The sequence below is a fragment of the Protomyctophum parallelum genome (assembly GCF_964188405.1).
Source record: "Protomyctophum parallelum genome assembly, chromosome: 9".
NCBI lineage: Eukaryota > Metazoa > Chordata > Actinopteri > Myctophiformes > Myctophidae > Protomyctophum > Protomyctophum parallelum.
The window spans coordinates 11,954,646-11,980,508 of record NC_139706.1 but is presented as its reverse complement, the minus strand read 5'-3'; the positions used below and the strand labels follow the sequence as shown (position 1 = coordinate 11,980,508).

Sequence of the window (25,863 nt, the reverse complement as noted above, 5' to 3'; positions counted from 1 at the left end):
TGTGCCTATTCACATTAGCAATGAACTTTAAGTGATGACGTCTGTGGTCTGATTAGCGAAGTGCTGCACTCACACATTCGAAACACGTGTTTGGTCCATGTTCTGTGTTCTGTCTGTGTTTGATGGCCGCCTCAATGCATTTCCAATGGGTCACATGGTTTGACCAAACATTTGTGATTGATGGCTGTGTTCTGACACCATCCCCCCCATCAAACACAATTGTTTGGTCAAACCATGTGACTCCCTTTGGAAATGCATTGAGGCCGGCCATCAAACACAGACAGAACACAGAACATGGACCAAACACATGTTTCGAATGTGTGAGTGCAGCCTTAACAGTGGCCTGATCAGCCTTGGGTTATAAAAGCTGCCAGTCTCAAAACAAGACAACAAAGCACCAGGTAGATGTGTCACGGTAGCAGAAAGTTGAACCCAAATGCAGAGCCAAACACAGGAGCAAAATTCAGAAATTTATTCACAATATGGTGAATTGCAGATTGTGGAGGGTTGCATGGCAAACAAACATGGAGGATGAGGAAAGCAGTCCAGGCAGGCAGCAGGCAGACGAGCAGGCAGTAGAATAGGTGAGCTGGGTTCATGAAAGGTTGAACAATGATCTGACGATGAGTGGAGTGAAGACCAGGGTATAAATACTGTCAGGGCTGAAGAGTTGATGGCCGGCAGGTGTGTCAATTGAGTGCGATGAGGTGACCACAGACAGGTGTGCCAAGGCTGGAAGCTGGGAGGAAAGCCGACGCCCACACACAGCCACAGTATGGCAACACAGAGCCACATACTGTGACAGTACCCCCCTCTTAATGCCGATCAGGAACACGAAGCAGGGAGGGTGGAGGGGGTCCGGAGGAGGGAGACCAGGGCAAGGGACTAGGCACATGCTGTCTGGAAACCTGGACCCCAGATAGATGGCCTGGACGCTGGTTTGAGGCAGAACTGGAGTCATCAGGGGGGCGGCCTGGACGCTGGGATGAGGCAGATGTGGAGTCATCGGGCGGTCGGCCGGGAGGTTGTGACGAGGCAGATGTGGAGTCATCGGGCGGTCGCCCCGGAGGCCGTGACGAGGCAGATATGGCGTCATCGGGCGGTCGGCCCGGGGGCCGAGACGAGACAGAACTGTAGTCATCGGGCGGTCGGCCCTGGGGCCGAGATGAGGCAGAAGACACCGAAGGCGATGCCAGGGAAGCCGCAGGCGGGGGCAGGGAAGCTGCCCACGGAGGCAATGCCAGGGAAGCTGCAGGCTTGGGAGGCGATGCCAGGGAAGCTGCAGGCTTGGGAGGCGACACCGGAGGTGCTGCAGGCCTGGGAGGAGACGCCGGAGGTGCTGCAGTCCTGGGAGGCAACGCCGGAGGTGGCAAGGTGGGTGCTGCACACCCTGGAGGCAAGGTGGGTGCTGCACACCCTGGAGGCAAGGTGGGTGCTGCACACCCTGGAGGCAAGGTGGGTGCTGCACACCCTGGAGGCAAGGTGGGTGCTGCACACCCTGGAGGCGAGGTGGGTGCTGCACACCCTGGAGACAAGGTGGGTGCTGCACACCCTGGAGGCGAGGTGGGTGCTGCACACCCTGGAGGCGAGGTGGGTGCTGCACACCCTGGAGGCGAGGTGGGTGCTGCACACCCTGGAGGCGAGGTGGGTGCTGCACACCCTGGAGGCGAGGTGGGTGCTGCACACCCTGGAGGTAAAGTGGGTGCTGCACACCCTGGAGGCAAGGTGGGTGCTGCACACCCTGGAGGCAAGGTGGGTGCTGCACACCCTGGAGGCGAGGTGGGTGCTGCACACCCTGGAGGCGAGGTGGGTGCTGCACACCCTGGAGGTAAAGTGGGTGCTGCACACCCTGGAGGCGAGGTGGGTGCTGCACACCCTGGAGGCGAGGTGGGTGCTGCACACCCTGGAGGTGAGGTGGGTGCTGCACACCCTGGAGGTGAGGTGGGTGCTGCACACCCTGGAGGTGAGGTGGGAGTTGCTGTGGCTCTGGACCGGTTGGGTATGGTGGCTTGGCGACCCAAGGAGAGGTTTGCTCGTTTGGTGGTACTACGAGGACCTCCCCGGGCCAGCCTGGTGCCCAGAAATGGGTCTACAGCTGGCTCAGAATATGCTGGGATTTGGACCCTACTGCTGAAAAAGGCCAGCAGACTAATTGACTGGGTGTTTAGCTGGTCCGATTCAGTGCAGGCGGGCTCATTTAACACAGAAACAGGATGAGTAGCTGACTGCTTAGGCTCATAAAAGGCAGGTTGAAGGGCCACAAATCCTAGTCTAATTGACTGGAGATCTTGCTGGGAAGCAGTGGAAACTGAAAAGGTCTTGAGCCGATCACGGATAATGTCAAGTTGGGGAACAAAATGACTCACCCATGGCCTCTCTGCGAACCACTGTTATTGAGTTGAAATCTCTCTGTGGAGCGTAGTATGCTGGCTCGGGGGAGAGGCCATGAGGCGTGCCACCACATGGTCAAAATCGGCAACCTTACTCTTGAATAGCTTTAGCTCTGCTGGGTTCATTTTGGTCAGATCATTCTGTCACGGTAGCAGAAAGTTGAACCCTAATGCAGAGCCAAACACAGGAGCAAAATTCAGATATTTATTCACAATATGGTGAATTGCAGATTGTGGAGGGTGGAACAAACATAGAGGATGAGGAAAGCAGTCCAGGCAGGCAGCAGGCAGACGAGCAGGCAGTAGAATAGGTGAGCTGGGTTCATGAAAGGTTGAACAATGATCTGACGATGAGTGGAGTGAAGACCAGGGTATAAATACTGTCAGGGCTGAAGAGTTGATGGCCGGCAGGTGTGTCAATTGAGTGCGATGAGGTGACCACAGACAGGTGTGCCAAGGCTGGAAGCTGTGAGGAAAGCCGACGCCCACACACAGCCACAGTATGGCAACACAGAGCCACATACTGTGACAAGATGTCAACATTGAAGAAAACCAACTATTATTTGGGGTATGAAAAATGCAAATTAGCACTCCATATACCGCATTGCCTCCCTAAAGAACAGATCTACAAGCTATTATTGCGTAATAGTATACATTAAGATGAACAATGATGTTACATTAATGTAATTTGATTGCAATGCAAGGAAACATCTGAGAAATTAACTTTGTAAGATCCATGGTATTAATGATCTTGCATACAAAGATGGAAGCCTCTTTTATTGCCCACGCAGTGTTTTGCCTAGAAGTTCATATGGCCACTGTGATCCAAAGACAGACAAAGGAAAACTACACACACAACATAATTATTCACCACCACTGCTACAACCCCGTCCTAGGGGAAATACTGATCATATCCAGAGTGTGCATTGAGACTTGACCTACAACCATCAGGGAGTCAGCCATTTAGAAAGTATTGTGGTGTTTTAGTGAATGTATGCCATTTACATGGGTCGTACTTAAACAAAGTCCTCATGAGGGGATAATCAGATCCACATCAAACTCGCTCACTATGTATGAAAACAAATCACAGCTGTGTGAACTGAGTGGTGCAACCATGGCACATCCAGACCCCCAGGAACGCGCCCAGGGGGCCGGCCCGGTTCCGGCGAGCCTTCCCGCGTCCGAAATGGTCGAGAAATGACAGAGTTAAAACGTGGGGGTCCCCGGAACATCCAGACCCCGAGGAACATGCCCAGTGGGCCGGCCCTGTTTCAGCGAGCCTTCCCGCGTCCAAAGAGGTCAAGAAATGACAGAGTTTCAGATTTCCGTGCTCGGACACAGGGACACGTATAGGGACACATAGCTGCGTAATGGAGCGGAGGCACCGCTCAAAAAGAATTACAGCATCAAAAAAGTCACTATACAGTACTTTTACAAACTACTCCTATGTTTGGAATCATGTTGCTCCGTGGTAACAGCAGGATGGCTACCTCGCGTCCCGTTGTGGACAAAAGTGCAAAGACCTGGCCATCGCTGCTTGCAGCTTCAATACTTCAATTAAGATATTCAGGTGTATTTTCCAAAATGACTGTGCATAAATGTACTTAATACATGTATTTAAGCCTCAGTCTTATGCTGCTGGCAGATAGAAATGTCCCGGCAACCCTGTCGGCACCAGAAATAAATTGTACTATCATACATAAGAGATATTAATAATGTGACAAAGCCCAAGGACAAGGCAGAAATGACCATATGGCTAAGCTGTACATCATGGATGCACTGAGTGGGATCCATGTTGTACGACGAGGTTAAGCTATGCTGTTGTACTGAGTCTCAGCACAGAGAAAATGCTATCATCAGTACATCACAAAGACCGTCAGAGTTTTATGTCCAACTTAGCCTCCGCATAGAAAGCACACCGTGTCTTACCCTCAGGTCTCATCTTACCATTCCAGACAGCTTTACCCTCGGTAACAAATGAAAGTCTGCATTTACTCTTGTTAGAAACAACTTGCCTCTCATCGGAAACCTTTTCTAATCAACAAGCTGGTTGAACGAATTCTCGTAGATTATGCCTTGCTTTCCAACTAAGTAAGTTTTAACTCTTAGAATGGAGGTGGTGCATCTTACCCTCAGCATTGAAAACATGGTGAAGGTCCCCCCAGAGGTCGAACCAGCCAGACCAGTACTCCATCACCATCTTAGGCTTCTGAGGCTAAGGGAGGAGACATTATTGATTTGGTGCTCTGTGGTAAACAATCGCTTCAATGTAGCCACTGAGATGCCTAAATGTCTGACATTGGTAGTTGCTTTCTAAAAGTAAATGTCTTTTGTGAGAACAATAGATTACACAGATAAATCTATGAATAAATGCAGTAGTGTTGAGAATGTTAAGATAAATATTCTACACAAGCTCTTGTATCTATTATTATTTTACGGTACAGAGTTTCTCTGTTACAAGTTTCTCAGAACACATTCACTCACTTGTATTGCATCCAGATACTTGATGCCTTCTGGGTTCAATTTTTGAATGTTGATGGTTTCCAGAACTTGAGACAGAGGAAAGCAAATACAAATGTTATGAATTGCAAAAACAATACAGTGACTAGTACGCTGTTGTGTCTTGAGGCGGTCTGAATTACCCCGTTGCAGTTCGGCGCAAGTGAATCAACTTCCAATCGCAAGCAACCACTTACAATGCATGTGTGATTACAAACACATACTAATCTGCCATTTAAACATGTTGTCGCTCTGTGTCAGTCAGTCAGTCAGTCAGTCAGTCGACTCAGTCAGTCAGTCAGTCAGTCTGTCACACACACACACACACACTGTATGCGGCATAACAAAACGACATGCACTGTGTCTGTCTTATGTTATGCTGCACGTCACTGACGAGGGGGAGACAAATAAAGCTGAGCAAACAGGATAAAGTATATATATATATACATATATATATATATATATATATATGTATACACACACACACAATATTGCATTGTGAATCATTGATGTGGACTGTAAAAAAAAAAGAATCTGCATCCTATAAAGAAGACACTTGACATCTTAGGACTCTGATGGACCCCCATCTTAGGATCCCATCTTAGGATCCTTCCCCCAAAGGACCACCATGGAAACAAGCCTTCAAGCTGTTTACTACTTTTGAATTAATTTTCAATCAATGAATCAATACTGTAACACGAAAACAACTATGGTATTTTGCCATTGTGAAAGTCAAACCGCCCCATTGCTATAAAGAACCCTTTTTGTTAGGCGTGTGTGTGTGTGTGCATGCGTGCATGTATGCGTGTCTGTCTGTCTGACTGACACAATACCTCCTTTGACTCCACCAAGTTTTAGTCCTTCCTGGTTGTCTGAGGTCAGCAGCAGCTCTGTGATGCCTCTCGACAACAAGACCTGAAATAAATATATTATAAAACAAAACACGTTGAATACTATTTTCAAATGCAATTGCTGTCTAGACTCTAGACTGTTTCGGAAGATAAGTTGCAGATTCGGATACAAGCAACACAGTCCAAACATGCATGCATGAGTGAGTGTGTGTGCGTGCGTGCGTTTGTGTTTAAGCGAAACACCGAAGACCCAGCAGGGAAAATAAAACCTTGTATGCTTTGGGTTGCTGAGAAGCACAGAACATACTAATAGTACATCGCTGTTATACATGCATATAGATAGATACTGTGCTGTACATATAGAGCCAAACACAGAAACATGCAAAGAACTAGCTTTGTGCGTGTTGGGAATGTCACACAATGTATGTATGTCAAATTATGCTTACCTCCGTGATGAAAGGCATATATTCTGTATCTTTGGCATATGAGCCATACTCATTCTCCACTTGAATGCCTATAATCGGGCCACCCTTGGAGTACTGCATTTCAATTAGCGGGGAAAATGAATAGAGAACATGTCTTAGGGCTTGACTTCAGTACCTTTGACATTATTGCAATTTAACATTAAAGACCTCATGAAATGGAAATCAGAGCTCATTTAATAAGGTATGACTCTGGGAAGAAAAGGAGATACTGCAAAGGTTATATGACCAGCATAGTGAGCGTACTGTATTGCACTGTATATTATCCCTTGGGAGAAAATGCAAAGCAAATGCTCACTTCTACATCTTATTGTATAGTGTTGGAGAGATGATGATAATCAGATTCAAACAGATGCAGAGATGAAATATGATTACAATCAAAATGGTCATCACACCACCTGTTTCACTATGCCTGGCCTGATAGCTGCAGTAAAATTATATATTAGCACAAATCTGCCTGCAATATTACCCAATAAATTAAGCCAGTTTGCAAAGAGATTGCAATCGAATATATTACACCTCCAATTGCAGACAACTCACATTTACCAAAAGAGCAGTGAAAATGTACCTTGGCTTTGGACTGTGTGAGGGGAAATGCCAATTTGAGAACTACAACTCATGCTCTCAACCTCTGCCTCCCCTGTACTATCATACGGTAGGCAGCAGCAGACCGAAACAAGGGATGGTTACTTTGCAAATAATTTGACCTGTACTCTCATCACGATACAAATGAAATTAATTAGCTAATATTTTGATGATGTCACATCGGGAATGTAAATCTAAACGAATGAAATTAATCTTAATGTATGTACCGTTACTACTGTATGTACTGTCTGTCGGGTCGGTCTCTCCTTGCCCGCACCAGCTTCCTTGCACAATTGTTTTAGAACGAGAGTTGTAAGATTTGTGGTAAGTCATGATTATTATAATGTTATCAATTAATGCCCCTTTAAAAATCAGTTAAACCAGCCTTTGGCAGTAAGGGATTTCATGAGAAATCTGTTAAATCAGTACTTGACATATTATATTTTATTTGTAAATCTGTGCATATGAAATATCCCATGTAATAGGATCTTTAACGCTGGCTGTACGCCAACGTGTCATCAATAAATTGAATCTAAGAAGAGAATACAATCCGCAGTCTCAGTAGTAGTAAGAGTCTTGTTTAATGATGATGAAGATCCGCACAGCAGCATCAGCAGTCAAACTAGACAAACGTGTTTCGGCGTGCAGGCCATCACTAGTGTCAGAATTCTGACACTCAGAATTCTGACACTGACGAAGGCCTGTGCGCCAAAACGTGTTTGTCTGGTTTGACTGCTGCTGCGGATCTTCATCATTATTAAACAAGACTTACTACTGCTGAAAGTGCGGATTTTATTCTCTTCTTAAACGTTATCTTTGAATCTGCACCCAGCACACGCCTGAACCCTTAAAGACTGTCTGAGTCTGAGCCTTTCCCCTGAGGTGAACTGTAAATTGAATCTAACCCATTTGGTACCATTCAATCAACACCAGTAAATGAAAATGCATCCTTCTTTGGACCAATTACATTTACACCACAGTACAGAAACTACCTGATATGGAACAACTCTAGTGATGAGCTGATCAAAGAAGGAATTGACTGCCTCGGTAAAACCAGGATATGTTGTTCTCAAACGCATGTTCTCGTCCCGCAGCAACCAGCTGAGAATACATCACAGACACGTGTTCAAATTAATATACACTGTTGATGAACATGGACTTCCTCAATGTGCTGCACAGTCAGTGAACCGTAAAACTCATTAGCTTGGTTGCTATTAGCGATCATTACATTGATAAAGCATAACTATCATCAGATGTGAGGCCCTCCAGTTGCTCTTTCTGCTCCAACAAATACAACTTTTTGATCATTATCAGACATGATCAATGTTAACCGCTCTTTCCCTGAAGCAAAAACCTCTCCAAAAATATCAGCATTCAAGAATATCTCCATTCTATTCAATTTGCTGTAGAGGGAAAAAGGATTCCTTTGGTCCCAATCTTAACTAATAATTCCTGAGATTGTCCTTAAACTTTGATGACAAAATTTGAGGAGAAATGTGTGGACGGAATGCGCCCTCTGATATCGCTCGCTGTGATTGGCTGTGTGTCATTCTGCGTGACCCAGGTAGGAAGCGTCAATTATGTCAGACTTCGGTGCTCAATAGGGCATAGCAGTGGGCGTGGTTATCTGGCACCACTGAAAGATCTGCTATTTTATTAAATTTTTTCAGTAGAGATTTACAAAAATATTTATATCAATTATTTTAAGCCTTTGATTCTGTGAAACTGATTATTTGAATATTTAATTATATGATTTACTACATTTAATATGCTGGGTTTTTTTTGGGCTTAAACTAATTGATTAAATGAATGGCAGACCTTTCAGTGGTGCCAGAGAACTACACCCACTGTTATGCCCTACAGCAAGCGGGTGTAAGTGGAGCGCAATTCATGGTGCTAGTATCAGCGACCGCCAGGGCCAGTTCGATGCCTTTCGGCGCCCAGTGCGAGATTAGTAGAGGTCGCCCTTGGGCCGGCCCTTGGCCCCAACATTTACAGGGGTTCTTTTACCTTGGCAGTCCCCCCAAATCCCATTCAGCGCAGATGTAAGGTCCAGGACGCAGAAGAACCCAAAGACCCAGCTTTGCTGCTATGCCGAGGTAGGCTCTAAGAGAAGGACATGTTGCAGTCAAGTCACACTCAATACAGTCGTTAACAATTCTGTTTTGTCTTTCAGGCACTGAGGAAACTTTACAATATACTGAATGTGAATTGACATCCATTTTTAATAACTAGCAGTTCTGTTAGTTTTGTTTAATCAATACGATGGGATAGATTTACTGTAAGAAACACTGACAGTCTAAAATCATTTCAAAGGGAATAAACCAAAACACCAGTGCCATCTACTGTATTTAGATGTAAAACTACAAGCCTCATCTACACGCGTGCCATTATTTCTTACTCTAAATCCAGTTGTCCCTGGAAGTTAAACACCCCTTTCTCAGGCTCATGTAGGTTCCATGGCACATATCTGGGGGGGAAAAATAAGTGACACTTAATGATGGATGGCCTAGCGGCCCTTTTGTACATACTTCTTAAACATGTGATTTGTTCTTCCTGCATTTTAAATCTAATTATATTATGAACATATAAAGTAGACCATATTTCATTCTGACAAACTCAATAGACAGACCTTGTGGTCAGTGGGTAGAAATGGGAGAAGATGTTGCTAAAAGTTAAAGGGATATATTTGTCACTTTCAAAAGAACATTTTAGCTGCCCCGCCACCTTCCTATACAAACCCATTGTAACTTCAAACTACATTTTAACTATGATACATTCATCAAAAACACCCGTCCTTCAGGTGACTGATATTGTCCTTCTATCTAATACGTGAGGTGCCCGTGGGCTTTTTTTTTTTTCAATTCCCTTTTTTCATTTATTTTTTATATTTTTTGGGGGGAAAATAAGGATCCATACAAAGATCCCCAAGGTCACCATCAATCACCTGAAGGACGGGTGTTTTTGATGAATCTATCCTAAGTTACAATGGTTTTTGTATAGGAAGGGGGCGGGGCAGCTACAATGAATATCAAATATCTAAATACTGAATCCACCACAGTCTAGTTCATTAAATGGAAAACACGTGCAGTCACCAGCCTAACGGTACAGTAGGGCCCCTACGTTGTGAGAGTATTGAGGCCACAGGCTTTCATCTTCAGCAGCCGGTCCTCCCAGTAGGCTCTGGGGACACGGAAGTAGTGGATGGAGCCTCCCAGAACGCGGAAAGGTTCCCCTTCCAGGGTGAACTGGGAGGAGTTGGCCCTCAGACCCTCCATGTGGCTCATTCTCCTCACTTCAGGAGGATGTCTAGAGGGGGAAAAATCTTTTAATAACATTTAATTATAGATAGATAGATAGATAGATAGATAGATAGATAGATAGATAGATAGATAGATAGATAGATAGATAGATAGATAGATAGATAGAGTAGATGGGAGTACAGACACCCCAGGTGTTTAGTGAATTTCACCTGTGTTTAGTGATAGAGAAAAATCCCAAAATGAACTCCTGTATAGACTGTCCAATAATTAGATAGGGCAGTTTCTGCTGTCAAAATATGACTCCCCCAGTCAAAAAACACTGTGTTTGAAACAGACACTTAAGGCCCTAAAGATGAATACAAAATCAATATCAACATATTAATACTGTTACTTAGATAGGGAGGGGGGTGAAAATATGACACTGACAGGCAGTTTCTGCTGTCAAAAAGCCTCTGTGTTTTAAATATACACTAGTGCATTATAGGCCTACGGTGTGATTTGGGGCCCTGAGGATGAATACAAAATGAATATCAACATGCTAATACTGTCCAATAATTACATAGGGAGGGGGTGAAATTATGACAGGCAGTTTCTGTTGTAAAAAAAAACATTAATTGATTGATTTATTGATTGAAATATTTATTAAGTTTGCAGAATTACAGTACAATTCAAGCACAACTCAATACAAAGACTGTTAACTGTGAGTGGACGACCCAATAAAGCATTACACTTGTTTACAAGAGGGTCCAGGGGCTCTAGAGATGAATACAACATTTATATAAAAAATATTAAAAAATATCAACATCTTAATACTGTCCAATACAATACTTATAGATAGGGAGGGGGTGAAATTATGACGGGTAGTTTAAAAAAAAGGAATTAAATTAAAGGCGATATTTACCGTAGCGTAGGCTAAATGAAGAATGTACTGTCACTCTCAGTACAAACACACTCTTATGTTACAGTAACGAGACGACACGCGTGTCTCGTCGACGTGTCCAATGTCCATGTCAATGGGGTCAAGTCAAGAAGAGGTTCATTCAGTGTCTGTCCTGATATGACCTGATAATTATGTCCTTTTTCCACAACTTGAGGCATGGCTACAGCCCATGGCAGTGAGTGCATGTGTTCTTGTGTTGTGGTGGGCTTGAGTTTGACACGCGTTGTTTACATCTGTCAGTCTACGTATTCCCTTAAGAAGTTAACCTTGCAAGTGTTTGTCTTACCTTGTCAATTGATACACGATGATCCCGGCAGCGATGGTAAAACATAGTATAATGGCATATCGTTGCTTTAGAGACAAGCGAACAACCATCGATGAGCTTCCTGAGTTGAAGTTGTTGTGACGTCAGGACAGCAGCAGCTGCAGCAACTAAGTAATATAGTATGTAATGTAGCTGTACTGCTGTAGTATATAATAATAGTCATATAATATAATAGTAATTACTAAAGATAAAGTTAATATTATATAGACATTAAGTCAGTCTTATAAGTCCTAGTCGACTCGTCAGCACGCTTGCTTACCACAGCAATGACTTCTTATTAGCCTGTCAAATGCACGGACTCGGAGTGTGCTACAGCTGAAAGTGAAGGGTGTAATTATATCAATATCCCACAGGTGGCAGCAAATGACTATCTCTCGCTCTCTCTCTCTCTCTCTCTCTCTCCCCCCCTTTATCTCCCCACCTCTCTCTCCCCCTCCCCCCTCTCTCTCTCTCCCCTCCTCTCTCTCTCTCTCTGACTCTCACACGCACACACACAGTCACACACACACACACACGCACACACGCACACACACACACACACACACACACACACACACACACACATACACACCGTCACAGAGGGTGCCTTTATGTTGAACGTGTCGTTCCAAATCAACAATAGTTTCCTTTATCCACGGTAGGCTATTCTAGGCCTCCCAGCAGGCCATGCAGCACTGGTCATCTGGTCAAATGTTCCCCAACTCCACCCAAGATACAGTATTGAATTGATTGACAGTATTGTAGATGCTGTTGGTTTTCTGTGGCCGTGGTTTGGGACATCCTCCGTGCTAACATTTGGTAGGTTGTCTTTAATTGTATATTTGTATTTTTTTCTGAAAGTCTGTAGGCTATAGGCTTTGTATAGGTAACCAACACAGATATAGTAACCTAGCCCTAGACTCAGTAAATAATTGGACCTAAGTTGTCTCTGTACTTGCATCATTCTATCTACACAGAATCACAACGTTTTGTCATGACATGTACAAAAACTCGTGTCAAGTGAGGGGCGCTCTCATCATCAAACATCATCTCATTCAGGCCATTCACAATTTACGTCTTCACTTTTCTGTCACTCACTTTTTATCCTCAAGTCGTTTTATCCTCAAGTCCTCAAGGCTAATCACTTTGTGGCGTCCTTACTTGGGGCGCTCTTATCATCATACATCATCATACATCACATTCCGTGCTCAGCCAATCAAATCATAACAAATATCACTTTTGGCGTCTTCACTTTTATCTCCAATATACATTTTGCTCAGCCAATCAAATCATCGCTATGGGGTGATCAGCCAATCATCAGCCAATGTTTGTGTTCACACAAACCCGGACAGATGGGCATAGGAGGGGCTAGCACCCCTCAAAAAGGGCTGATCTATTACCATATGCTCCATCTAATATTGATCAACAAAATTTGGGCTGTGCTGAAATGTTGTGTGTTCACTATAGCCTACGTACCTTAGAAACTATTGGCTGGCCCAGGCCGTAGCGTAACGGTCTGGGCACCGGACTGGTGATCCACCCGACACGGCCTTTACCGCATGTCATCCCCCCATCTCTCTCCCGTTTCCTGTCAGCCTACTTTCTATCCCTTAAAAAAATCAATAAAGGCGTAAGCCGCAAAAAAATATCTTAAAAAAAAAAAAAAAAAAAAAACTATTGGCTATTAAGAACTAATAGTTCAAACACAAAGATGTTGATGTGTCTTTCTTACAGGGCTCCGTGGATTAATTTACCTAATTCCTTTGTTGAAGTTGCTGTTGAAATGAATAGGACATCCAAGCAGGCACATTTCCTTCTTTCCATTTATTGATCAGCAATCAGTTACAGGTTACAAGCATTCGTTCCATGGTTACAGCATATTGAGGCCTTCGTCCCAGGCAGAGCGCCTAGGTTCTCCTTGTCTCTCTTCTAACTGATTCTCTGTACCATCTTATACATCCCCAATCTGTGTGTGTGTGTGTGTGTGTGTGTGTGTGTGTGTGTGTGTGTGTGTGTGTGTGTGTGTGTGTGTGTGTGTGTGTGTGTGTGTGTGTGTGTGTGTGTGTGTGTGTGTGTGTGTGTGTGTGTGTGTGTGTGTGTGTGTGTGTGTGTGTGTGTGTGTGTGTGTGACCTCTTCACTCAAGCTTCTCTGCATGTGAACTCCTATAGGCCGAAGTGTTATGTGTACAATTATGACATATGTTGAGAGGCATAAGCTATCAAAATATACATCAATGTAAACATATTTTTGTTTCCTTCCAGACATCCCTGTGAAGTGAGGAGAATGAGCCACATGGAGGGTCTGAGGGCCAACTCCTCCCAGTTCACCCTGGAAGGGGAACCTTTCCGCATTCTGGGAGGCTCCATCCACTACTTCCGTGTCCCCAGAGCCTACTGGGAGGACCGGCTGCTGAAGATGAAAGCCTGTGGCCTCAATACTCTCACAACGTAGGGGCCCTACTGCACTCCGACTGTACCTAGAATAACAGACTAACAATTGTTGTTTTTGGTGGCCATGAATACACATAGGAAGACAGAGAGAGCAGCTGCACACTCGTAGCTCTGATGCAAAGTATTTATTTATGTATTTCAAACCAGCGTTTTTTAAACATTGGATTATTGATTGCTTTATGAAACTATAGCGAAGCTTTCTCATTCATCACAAAGTACCAAAGTTCAAAAGCAACATACAGTAGCAAGCAGAGTAGCCCTGCCTGAGGAACAGAAGCCTCCATTTAATTGCCAACAGGTGAGAGCATGTCTGGTTTCTCTTGTAGGAGATGAGGGTTTTAAATTCAAACCCTCAAAAAATAACGTAGAGTCTGTATAACCACCTGGATTCAAACTTTGAATCCAGGTAATTTAATGTTATTTTTTCATGTGTGGCCTCAGTGCAGCATCTGCGTTTTAGTATTGATGTGCATGCTGTTAGGCCTTTTTGATCCTTTTTCAGATATGTGCCATGGAACCTGCATGAGCCTGAGAAAGGGGTATTCAATTTTCAGGATCAGTTGGACCTAAAGTAAGGCTATATTCTCACACTGTACAATTCTTAAATACCACAGAATGTGCTGTGTTTTTTTTATCTGCTATTGTATTGTCTCTTCTTTCAGGGCCTTTATCTGTCTAGCAGCAGATTTGGGTCTGTGGGTCATTCTGCGTCCTGGACCGTACATCTGTGCTGAGTGGGACTTAGGTGGGCTGCCCAGGTACTCTTAGGTCATCATTGGTTCTCAAAGGGGTACATGGATCCCCACGGGTCCTTGAGGGGGTTCCATGGAGTCCCCATGCAGCAAAATTATGTTTTGAAGAGTTTTTAAAAACATCTTAGCAACACAAATCTTGTATGCGGGTCAGGTCACACAATATTTTCAGATGGAGCCTGCGGCCAAATGCATAATGTGGGAGTCATGAAAGGGTTTGAAAACGACTGCTCTAGGTAAAAGATGTGTTCTTGACATGAGATCTACTCTTTCCTTGACTTTCCTTGGGAATACAACAATCAAAGAAGGATATTCACAATCTATAGTTTTAATTAGCATTATCCAGTGCAAAATAAATCCTGAGTAATTTAACTGTGAGAAACATTAGAATCTACGGATATAGCCAACATAACTATATTTTTTATTTAACTATTAATTATGTTCTTTGCTATTCTGTTTTGCAGTTGGTTATTACAAGATGAAAACATGCAGTTGAGGACAACTTACCCTGGATTTGTAACTGCTGTTAATTCCTATTTTGACAAGCTCATCCCACTTATAAGACCTCTGATGGTAAGTTGAAATAGTCATCCAGGAATGTCTGAAAATGAGAAAAGAGTCTGTCTGTCTGTCTGTCTGTCTGTCTGTCTGTCTGTCTGTCTGTCTGTCTGTCTGTCTGTCTACTGACTAGCTGCATAATGTTCTTATGTTTTTCTAGTTTGAGGAAGGTGGACCCATCATTGCAGTTCAAGTGGAGAATGAGTATGGCTCATTTGCCAAAGATGAGAAATACATGGATTTTATAAAAGATGTAAGATTATTTACTTCACTTCCTGAGTGTATTTTCCGTGAGATTCAGAATTTGTTTTAAGATGAATAAAGAAAATAAATAAATGAAAAGAGCAGAACCGTATTGGATGCCTGAGTATGATGTGATGAGACGATGCATTTAATTTACAGTATATTGCTGCACATACCTGTTAGAAACATTGCAATGATATTGCATGGGTGATATTGCAACCGCATTTTAATACGTGGAATATTTGTGTTTTTTAATAAAGTTAAATCCTCATTGATCCTCTCTCCCCCCCCCCCCCCTCTCTCTCTCTCTTTCTCCCCACACATGCTTTTAATTTGCCTGCAGTGCCTACAGTCCAGAGCGATCAATGAGCTTCTGCTGACTTCTGACAACTGGGAGGGTTTGAGATGTGGTGGAGCGGAGGGAGGTATTGAAAACCTGATGAGTTTTGAAATCTGTTGATATCTGCTGAAGCTTTTAAAATAAATGTTCCTGATTTATACTGTATGTATAGCATGCTTCTAGTTTGTCCCTTAATTAAACTTTCTTCGTTTTAGTTCTAAAAACAATAAACCTTCAGCGACTGTCCTTTGGAGCCATACCATACCTAGCTGATATGCAGGTAAGTGTAGGGTGACGGGTCTATTACATGGTTACATAGTGGCTGTCTAACCTTTGCGCCCATTACTGTTAGCTAGTTGCTATTAGTTACCATTTTGCAGTGGTGGAAAGTAACTAAGTACTTTTACTTGTACTTAAGTACAATTTTGAGGTATTTGTACTTTACTTGAGTATTTCCAATTTCCAGTACTTCTACTTCTACTCCACTACATCTCAGAGCCAAGATTTGTACTTTTACTTCACTACAATTATTTGAAAACTTTAGTTACTAGTTACTTTTGAGATTTTCATTTTGATTAGAAAACATACATTAACCACTTCAACCCTATACATTTCGGCCATTTGAAAATAGCCAATCTACAAGCTCACAATGCGTCGCAAACCCAGGGGGGCAGTCAGACAGATATTTTGTGAAGCCACTAAGGAAATCGGGACTTCCTGAAAGTTCATATAATGGCCTGTTGTGGCGCTGTCATTGGGCCCAAAAAAACCCATAGCTCCATAGAGGCCCATGTATTTGGGCCCAACTTCACCTAGACTTTATTACCTTAATAAACATGGTCATGAATACTTTCTGCTTCCAGTCCCTAGTTTAAAGTCTCATTTCTCATGTCATAATAATATTCTTTTTGGAAAATTATGGTCCCATTTATTTAAAAAAATGACCATAAAGTTGCGTATGTTCTGAGGGGCGTGGCTACCGTTACAGCCTATGAACGGGAGCCACCCCCCATTCAGTCAAAATAAAAGAAGAGTAACCTAATTGAATTTTCTTACACAGCCCTGTTTTGTTTTTCAATTATGAACGCAGTGTGCAATTTAAGTGAAATCTTTCACAGACTTTCCTACTAGGCTGAGGAATATATCCCACCCATTTCACATTGGCCTGTTATAGTGCCACCAACAGGTGGACTTTTGCTAAACACATTTTTGGAACAAAATGCCTCAAATCATCCAATTGCCATCAAAGGTGTAAGAACAAATGGCACCCTTTTCACATTGGCCTATTATAGTGCCACCAGGAGGCCACAACCTGCCCTGGTGGAGACCTGTGAGGGGCACCTTTTCTAGTTTTACATTTATTTCAAAATTTTAAATTTATCTTCACTTTTTTCCGCCTCATGTTTCATGTAGCCCGAGAAACCGCTCATGGTGATGGAGTATTGGTCTGGCTGGTTTGACGTTTGGGGAGAACACCACCATGTTTTCCATGCAGAGGGTATGTGCACTTCTACACAATGTCTGGGCAATTACGTATGTAGGGACAGTGTTTGCTGAGCACGCATTGTCTTTTTCAAAATGGCCCTGTTTCGTTCAATTGGCACCTTGGACAAAGTGTCGGACACTCTTGTGTAGATACACTGGAGCTGCTGGAGGTTTAAGACAAAGAAGTGCCTTTCTGAAGAGACACTTTGAGGATGTTCAGGGAGGGAAGAGTAACCTAATTTTCTTACACAGCCCTGTTTTGTTTTTCAATTATGACCCCTGCTACTTGTAGTTTTTGTGGTATGGTATCTAATCACAATACTACACTCTACATCATGCTAAACTGTGAGCAATTGGCATTGGTATTCTGATCTATAGAACTCTTACTTCTGAGTACACCATTGCCAATATTGCCATTGCCAATATCTCTATATAAGGTATAGCATTCTCTCTTGTGAATTATTTTGTATACTAAATCAGGGGTTGCATATCTGCCTCTGTTTGACAGACATGTTAGCTGTTGTTACAGAGATCCTAGAGAGAGGCGTCTCCATCAATCTCTACATGTTCCATGGTGGAACAAGCTTTGGCTTTATGAATGGTGCAATGGACGTCGGCACCTACAAACCTCAGGTCAGCAGTTATGGTAGGTACTGTATAGGTATCCCTGCAATAGTTTTATTGTTATGTTATGTTGTGTTATTGTTTTGTTTGGGTAAATTTGTATGATTATTCACACATGTTCAATGTCATCATGATTACCGGTATTAAATATTTTAATGAACACAGCACTGGCTCAGGGGTAGTGTGGTCGGTAGAACGACTGGATGGGAATTCCGTGAGGTTCCCAGTTCGATCCCCGGCTCCCCCAGAGTTAGAGTTAGTGTTGATTGTCGAAGTGTCCTTGAGCAAGACACTGAACCCCTAAATTGCTCCTGATGTGCAGGTTGGTGCCTTGCATGGTTTCCTCCATTGATGCTCCTGCCATTGGTGTGTGAATGTAATGCACGTAAAGTGCTTTGGATAAAAGCGCTATATTAATGCACCATTTAACACAACATTTTAACATTTTTTGTGTATTTCAGATTATGACGCTCCATTATCAGAGGCTGGTGACTACACTCCAAAATATCAGCTCTTGAGGAATTTATTCAGCCAATATCACAGTAAAGGCCTCTGTCTGTCTGTCTGTCTGTCTGTCTGTCTGTCTGATCAATCATCTATCAATCATATCAACTCATTACTCACTAAGCTTTTGCATGCTTGTGTTTCTAGTTGAGCCTCTCCCTGAGCTTCCTTCTGTCCAGGAAAGGAGAGCCTACCAGCCTGTTGTCGTTCTGCAACACCTGTCACTGTGGGACAGCCTGCACTTCACTGACAAGGTCAGCGACAGCCTATTTCTTCCTGGAAATAAAAACGTCTGGGTTTCCAAGGCTAGCGACAGCCAGACAGTCATGCACAGTCACAGATTGCCTCGTTGGTGGCTGCATATAGACTGGGATCAATTCGCTCTGCCAGATTCATGTCTAGAGACAATCAGGGAATACGGAAATGGTCTGTAATCGTGCATATAGTGTGGAACTTACCAGATGCAGTTTTGGAATAGGTGGTCTTTAGATCAGATGGCACTTGGGTTCAAAGTGTAATGGAATGGCAAGGCTTTCCACAGGTAGAGCGGATTGGAAAGCCTGGTGATGCCACATTATACATATCTGTTTATGCTTACTGTTTATCCCCTGAGCACAGTTCATAAACATGTTTTACGCATTTTATATTTTAGACATAAAACAATGAGAACAACAGAATGATGAGCATAAATTCATTCAAACGTTACATTACACAAGTTAAGGGTGCAGGGCCACAGCCACATGGGACCTCATCGGATATACTGTACATGATCAGGATAGATGTTTGGAATAATTAGCAGTTGACTGTAATAAAACTCAAGTCAGCACACCTGCTTGTTTTCAAATTTCTTTTTTTTTTGGTTGATGTATTATTGTGTACATACATAGTAGTACTCAGTTATACTCTATGCATGCATATGTTTTTGTATGGTAGCCCAGTAACCCCCATTCTGATATCTGTTGTGATGTTGACAAAAGGTTTTTAATATTAGACAATGAGCTACTCTACTTTTCATCCAGCCGTATTGGTCAGAGAGGCCCGTGAACATGGAGAATCTTCCTGTCAACAATAACAACGGTCAGTCATATGGCTACACCCTGTATGAGACCACCATCACCAGTGGAGGAATCCTCAACTCCAGGAACAACATCAAAGACAGAGCTTTGGTAAAGACAAAATCACGTACAGACAGAGATAGAAATATCACACACATTAGATTTTTTTCTTTTTTTGATCTGCACAAAATGCGCAATACATAATAGATCCAAACACTGATCAGGTTACATTACGGTCAAACCAGAATAGATACAGCTGCTGCACATGCACAGAGGAAAAGATATAACACATTGATGACATACTACTACTATATACAGAAATTTGACATTTATTATTATTAAACAGTCCTGTAAACACAAGGCAAGAAAGGGGAGTTCCCTTCCCTCCATATGTTATATATTAATTTATAATATATTAAGGTCAATGGGTGTGGCTGTAAAAAAAAAAGAGTTATGTTTTGGGTGAACTACTCCTTTAACTGTCCTCTAGGTTTTTGTGGAAAGACAATCTGTTGGCAGCTTGGATTACAAGACTCAAGAGATAGCACTGCCTGATGGAAAGGTACCATTCTTGACAGAATTAATGCCGGTGCCCCATTACTTTATGAATATACTGTTTGTTTGTTTCATTTACACTCCCTTTTCATTCTCTTGCTCTCTACACTGCCACTATAAATCCAAACCAACAACTGCTTGTTGTTTCATATACTAGTATATCTCATTTTGAAACTCTTCAATTGCTTGCAGAACTGTTCTGTCACCCATTTTCAATTTCTTTATCTTGAGGTCAGCATTAAAGTTGCAGTGCAGCTGTCCTCTCTCAATAACATCCTCATGTTTTCTGTATTTTAATGCTTAAGGGAGAGAGAACATTGACCATATTGGTGGAGAACTGTGGAAGAGTGAATTATGGAAAAGCACTGGATCATCAGCGCAAAGGTTTCAAGCTTCAGTCTGATGTGCCATATAACCTTGCTATGTTTGGAAAATCTAAAATGTTCATTAGTCTGTTCTGTCCTCGTGTATCTGCATCAACTCTGTTGTGAAAGATTGTGCTGTTAAAAGAGCTTCATACATTTGACTTCACTTCACAGGTGCATAGCCTACTACTGTATTTGTCTGTTAGATATTATGCATAGCTTAAAACATTATTGTTAGGATTTATTTATTGCATTGTTTTCTTTCAGATATGAAGTATAGAGAGTTAGTATAGAGAGACAGGAAACTATGGGAAGTGTGGAGAGATATGCGAGTCAAGACTGGGGTCAGATTCAAACCCAGCTCCTCTCGCTCACAAGGAGTATTTGGTATTTGGCACCCAAATTTGCAGATAGTTCTCAGAATTTACTTTATTGTACTTGGAGGATCAGAACGGCACAGGATTTATTTGTTTCTGGACTGTTGATCGCATAGGTCACAGAGCAGCATTTTCAATGGATTTTTCTGTCATTGTCTAATTGTCTAAAATACAATACGATATACGATACAATTTTCAGCTTCACAAATCACAAATTTGTGAATTAATTTATATTATACAAAATGTATATTAAAACAAATGCCCCTTGTTTTGTGACAGGACTTGTAGGGGACATTTTCCTGAATCATGCTCCTCTGAAAGGCTTCACTATCTACTGTTTAGATATGAAACCAACCTTTATAAAAAGGTCAGTTATCCATTTTTATTTGATCAACTTTTAACAGCATGCCCATGTTACTAATATTGTAATATTGATATATCAACAACATATGGCATGCCTAAAGTATGTTGCTACAGTATTGATGTTTCAGTTCCCACAGACATTAAAGAACCCCTAGAATAGATACTTGAATGATTGGCATTTTTGTTAGTGTGCTGCGCAATAATATGCTTAGCCCTATATGCCCTATGCATGCTTTTTTGACAACAAAATTTCAAACATTAGAGCCGATATTATGAATGGTGCTGCTGCTAGCGCAAACCGTCAAACAGCAGTAAATGGTCCCAGGGTAGATCTCTCCAGGGGGAGCCTATCATCGTTCTGCGAAATTGAGGAAGACGAACTCCGCAAAACTATATCACAGATGACATCATCCTCCTGTTCATTAGATACAATTCCCACCAACTTTCTCAAAGAAGTCTTAGACAGTGTGATTGGAGATATCCTAAAAATTGTAAACAGCTCTCTACAATCAGGCGTTTTCCCAGACTCACTGAAGACTGCTGTAGTTAAGCCCCTTCTCAAGAAACACAATCTTGATCCCTCTGTTTTGGGTAACTACCGACCCATTTCAAATCTACCCTTTCTGGGCAAGGTTTTAGAAAAATGTATCTTTCATCAATTGGATGTGTTTCTACAGAACAATAATGTACACAACAAATTCCAATCTGGCTTTAGGAAAGGCCACAGCACAGAAACAGCACTTGTAAAAGTAATGAATGATCTGAGGGTGTCTGCTGACAAGAAACATGTATCCGTTCTCTTACTTCTAGATTTAACGGCTGCATTTGACACGATTGATCACTCAATTTTAATACAGCGTCTGGAGCACTGGATAGGCCTGTCTGGTACGGCCCTGTCCTGGTTTTCCTCCTACCTATCAAACAGAAGTTACTTTGTCAATCTAGCCGAGTTTGACTCAGATAAACACGACATCAGTTCTGGTATTCCACAGGGCTCGATTCTTGGCCCTCTGCTTTTCTCCTTGTACATACTGCCACTGGGCGAACTCATTGCCAATCACGGAGTCAATTTTCATTTCTATGCTGATGATACCCAATTATATCTATCTGTGGCTCCAGATGATCCCTGTGCTTTAGACCCGCTGCTTACCTGTCTGTCTAGCATCAAATGTTGGATGAGTGAGAACTTTCTCAAGCTAAATGAGGACAAGACAGAAGTTCTCATAATCGGCTCTAGTGAGCAGAAAGAATCAATATTAAGCAGACTTGGCAACCTGACTGTAGACAGTAACAGTACAGTAAAGAACCTGGGGGTTATTATTGATTCCGAATTGAATTTTAATTCACACATTAATCATGTTACCAAGATTGCCTTTTTTCACCTTAGAAATATTGCACGAATCAGAGCCTATGTGTCCTTGGACGATGCAAAAACGCTAATCCACGCCTTTGTTTTCTCTCGGCTTGATTACTGCAATGCACTTTTTTCAGGACTGCCTAAGAAAACAACTGACAGATTACAACTTGTCCAAAATGCAGCAGCCAGAGTTTTAACTAGAACTAAGATGAGAGAACATATTACTCCAGTTTTGGCATCACTGCACTGGCTTCCGGTTGTTTTTAGGATTGATTTTAAAATTCTTTTACTTGTCTATAAAGCCCTCAATGGTCTCGCACCTTCCTACCTACATGACTGCTTGCCTGAATATGTCCCAAACCGCCCGCTAAGGTCTTCTACTGCTGGCCTGCTCGCTTTGCCTAAAAAATGGCAACTAAAAAATACGGGGAAGCAGCTTTTTGCTTCTACGGGCCATCGGCATGGAACAAGCTCCCTCTGTACCTTCGTCAGGCAGCCTCTGTAGACATTTTTAAAGCTCAGCTCAAGACCCACTTCTACAACATTGCCTTTAAGTGATCTTATATTTTGTGTTATTCATGTCCTCACTGTATTGCACTGCTTGTTTTTTAATGTCGTTGCCTTGCTGCTTTGCTTTTATTTTATTCTCCATTGTTCTGTAAAGCACTTTGAGCTGCATTTGATGTCATGAAAGGTGCTATACAAATAAAGTTTTATTATTATTATTATTATTATAGATAACTGCAACATCCGGAGTTCGATTATTTTCACAAGTGTGTCGCATACCCCATCTCTCTGCTCACTCCCTCAACTTCACTAATTATTTAGACTTTTTATTGTATTTCCATAGCATAATGTGTCTTGTATATTTGCAGGTTTCAAATGTATCTCAGAGGACATGCAGTACTCCCTCAATAAAGATGTCCTTCTACTGTATACGGCACACATTAGCAGAAATTAGCAGGGTGGACCATACATTTGGAATGTAAACATTCTGTGATTCAAATGGGTGTTCTCCTCTATTCTCAGATTAAGTTCAGGACAATGGAGGCCTGTCGGTCATCAATCTTCCTGCCCAGGGTTTTTCCAGGCCAAGCTGTTTGTAGATGGACCTCCAAGAGACACCTTCATCAGACTGCCTGTGAGAAAAATAGTCAAGCTCTTTTATTTCATTTCATATTTATTTATTTCATTCATGGTATTACATGATTATATTCATTATACCCTTAAAATGTAATCTAACCCTATAATTATAATTTAAACACTTTCATAAGCTGAAACACTGTTCTACAACTAACTCTTCAACTCCTGGTTTTGAGAATTCCATAACTTTATACCTGTAACAGAAATACACATTTGTTTTAATGTTGTCCGAGCAAACAGTTGTTTAAAATCATGTCTATGGTCCTCATCCTCTGAGCTAAACTCAAATGACTTCTGTTTTGGTAACCGTTTTTTGCGCTGTAGTGTACACAACTAACTAGAAAAAGTGCCCTTCTGGGCACAGGTCTCCACCAGGATAGGAATGTAGGACATTGCAGCTTGCCTTCATCTGGTGGTTGGATAAAAGGGCAACAAAAGTAAACTAGGGAGTTGGCATACAAAGTTATCCACAGATCCGTGCAGTTAGAGGTAAAACACTTTTCGGCCAGTTATAGCGCCACCTTGAGGCTGAGTTGAAATTGTGCATGTGGCATTTCTTCCTCGGCCTAGTGGGAATGTGCGTGCACAATTTCACGGAAATCACGCGATGTGTTCATGATTTGCAGCATTTTGTTTGAAACTGAGCACTCCTGTGAACTTTGGAAGCCAATCTTAACCAATCAGGATGGAGTCTGAGAAATCTGAAAGACTCGTTTCGTTGAATGGCTCTAGAGAGACTGTGTACCAATTTGCGTGATGTTTGGACAAAATCTGTAGGTGTACTGTGCAAAAACTTGTTTTGCACAAAGCGGCCTCCTGGTGGCGCTATAACAGGCCGTTCTGGAAAGTTTGGGGCAGAGGTTCATCGTTGGCATCCAGGGAGTGTGTGTGCAAAATTTGGCATCGACCGGGTTAACGGTGGCCGAGATTAGCTGCTCACGGACACACACACGGACGGACACACGGACGGACGGAGTGCAAAACATACTCTCCCCCCATGCCTTCGGCCTGGTGGAGACAATAATGTTCTTAGTTTCAACTAAATCAATGATTTTCAACAAGCCTGATACTAAAAATCCTGTTAGTGTGCTCTGAAATCCTAAAAACATCCTTTATTTCCTATTTCCTAAAATCCTATAAATAATTCTTAAAGCTCATTTTTGTAATATAATCAAAGGAGTGATATTACTCTTATGTTGCCCCAATCTGCTTCTGGATTTAATATATCTCTACTTGTTCATATTGCCAATTTGCCATACTGTTGCATTCGGTTCATTTCTGTAACTATATGATCATTATCTAGACGTTTTGAGAAATGTACTATAATAAAATTTGTGATCATTATTGTGTCCTGCACCCATCCACAGGGTTGGGGCAAAGGGGCTGTTTTTATCAATGGGCAGAATCTGGGACGTCACTGGTCAATAGGTCCCCAGCAATTCCTGTACCTGCCAGGACCCTGGCTCAAAAATGGAGATAACCAGGTATACTGAATGAGCTTCTGTCTGGCTGTATGGACGTTTGGATAATACGCACGCACGCTGGCAAATCCACTATAAGTGTCTCTCCCTGAACTGTTTCTTTCCCTCTTTTGCTTTAGATCACTGTGTTTGAGGAACAAAGGGCTGATGAGAAAATACTATTCGCAGAAAATCCAGATCATGGAAGGACAACGGATGTGTACAAACTTCCCTTCTGTACACTGCTGTGAAAATAATCCTTCATAGCTCAATATTATCCAATACTTCAAACACAGAGAAGAACAATAACTTGATATTATTGACTGCATGTGCATCTGATTAAGGTCAATTTACAAAATAGTTATGCATTTAATTTATTGATTAACCTGTGCATTTCAGTAAGCTATGTAAAACATGTGTCTTGAATTAAAAGTCCAAACATCTTCAAATGTCAGAATGTCAATTTGCCTCCACTGAATAAAGTGCCCCGCTCTAGTTGCACGCATATGCAGAGATACAGACACACACACACACACACACACACACACACACACACACACACACACACACACACACACGGCACGCACACACATGGCCACTGTGTGAGGTGCCCACTCGACCAGTGAGTGAGTGTGTGTGTGTGTGTGTGTGTGTGTGTGTGTGTGTGTGTGTGTGTGTGTGTGTGTGTGTGTGTGTGTGCGTGCGTGCGTGCGTGTGTGTGTGTGTGTGTGTGTGTGTGTGACGTGACTCACCTTAAGCCCACAACACCATGACACGCCCCCACACGCTTTCCATTGTTTCCATTGGATGAATGACGTGTGTGTCATGGAGACCAGAGCCATAAAGTAAGACAGAGTTGCGACATTGAGGGGGCAGAAAACAGCCCGGTCACGTGGTTCATGTACTCGCACGAGCCC

At 42.5% G+C, this 25,863-nt stretch overlaps 2 protein-coding genes across 2 annotated transcripts in view; one reads left to right on the top strand and one right to left on the bottom strand.

The window, feature by feature from the left end:
• Positions 1–11,437, bottom strand: part of LOC310864225 (beta-galactosidase-1-like protein 2) — a 31,592-nt gene extending 20,155 nt beyond the window's left edge. The window contains 9 exon segments of the mRNA XM_083772826.1: positions 4,521–4,605; positions 4,875–4,939; positions 5,723–5,804; positions 6,187–6,279; positions 7,800–7,908; positions 8,818–8,913; positions 9,209–9,277; positions 9,931–10,116; positions 11,297–11,437. Of these exon segments, the coding sequence (XP_083628952.1) occupies positions 4,521–4,605; positions 4,875–4,939; positions 5,723–5,804; positions 6,187–6,279; positions 7,800–7,908; positions 8,818–8,913; positions 9,209–9,277; positions 9,931–10,116; positions 11,297–11,385 (874 nt within the window). The 5' untranslated portion in view covers positions 11,386–11,437.
• A 671-nt stretch (positions 11,438–12,108) lies between these two features.
• Positions 12,109–25,261, top strand: LOC310864114 (beta-galactosidase-1-like protein 2). The gene is made up of 19 exons (XM_083772685.1): positions 12,109–12,133; positions 13,577–13,762; positions 14,268–14,336; positions 14,428–14,523; positions 14,982–15,090; positions 15,236–15,328; positions 15,662–15,743; positions 15,874–15,938; positions 17,072–17,156; positions 17,652–17,789; positions 18,229–18,309; positions 18,419–18,525; positions 19,291–19,437; positions 19,817–19,888; positions 20,187–20,265; positions 20,903–20,990; positions 23,373–23,484; positions 24,854–24,970; positions 25,087–25,261. Exons 2-19 carry the CDS (start codon positions 13,599–13,601, stop codon positions 25,195–25,197), a joined length of 1,815 nt encoding a protein of 604 aa, XP_083628811.1. The 5' UTR covers positions 12,109–12,133; positions 13,577–13,598; the 3' UTR covers positions 25,198–25,261.
• The last annotated feature ends 602 nt before the right edge of the window (positions 25,262–25,863 follow it).

What these genes read in the sequence shown, in the direction of transcription:
- LOC310864114 (XM_083772685.1), top strand. Translation starts at nt 13,599, where the DNA reads ATGAGCCACATGGAGGGTCTGAGGGCCAACTCCTCCCAGTTCACCCTG. An exon ending in CCATGTTTTCCATGCAGAGG is followed by an intron (nt 17,157 to 17,651) that starts GTATGTGCACTT and finishes TCTGTTTGACAG; the next exon opens with ACATGTTAGCTGTTGTTACA. An exon ending in TTTATTCAGCCAATATCACA is followed by an intron (nt 18,310 to 18,418) that starts GTAAAGGCCTCT and finishes TTGTGTTTCTAG; the next exon opens with TTGAGCCTCTCCCTGAGCTT.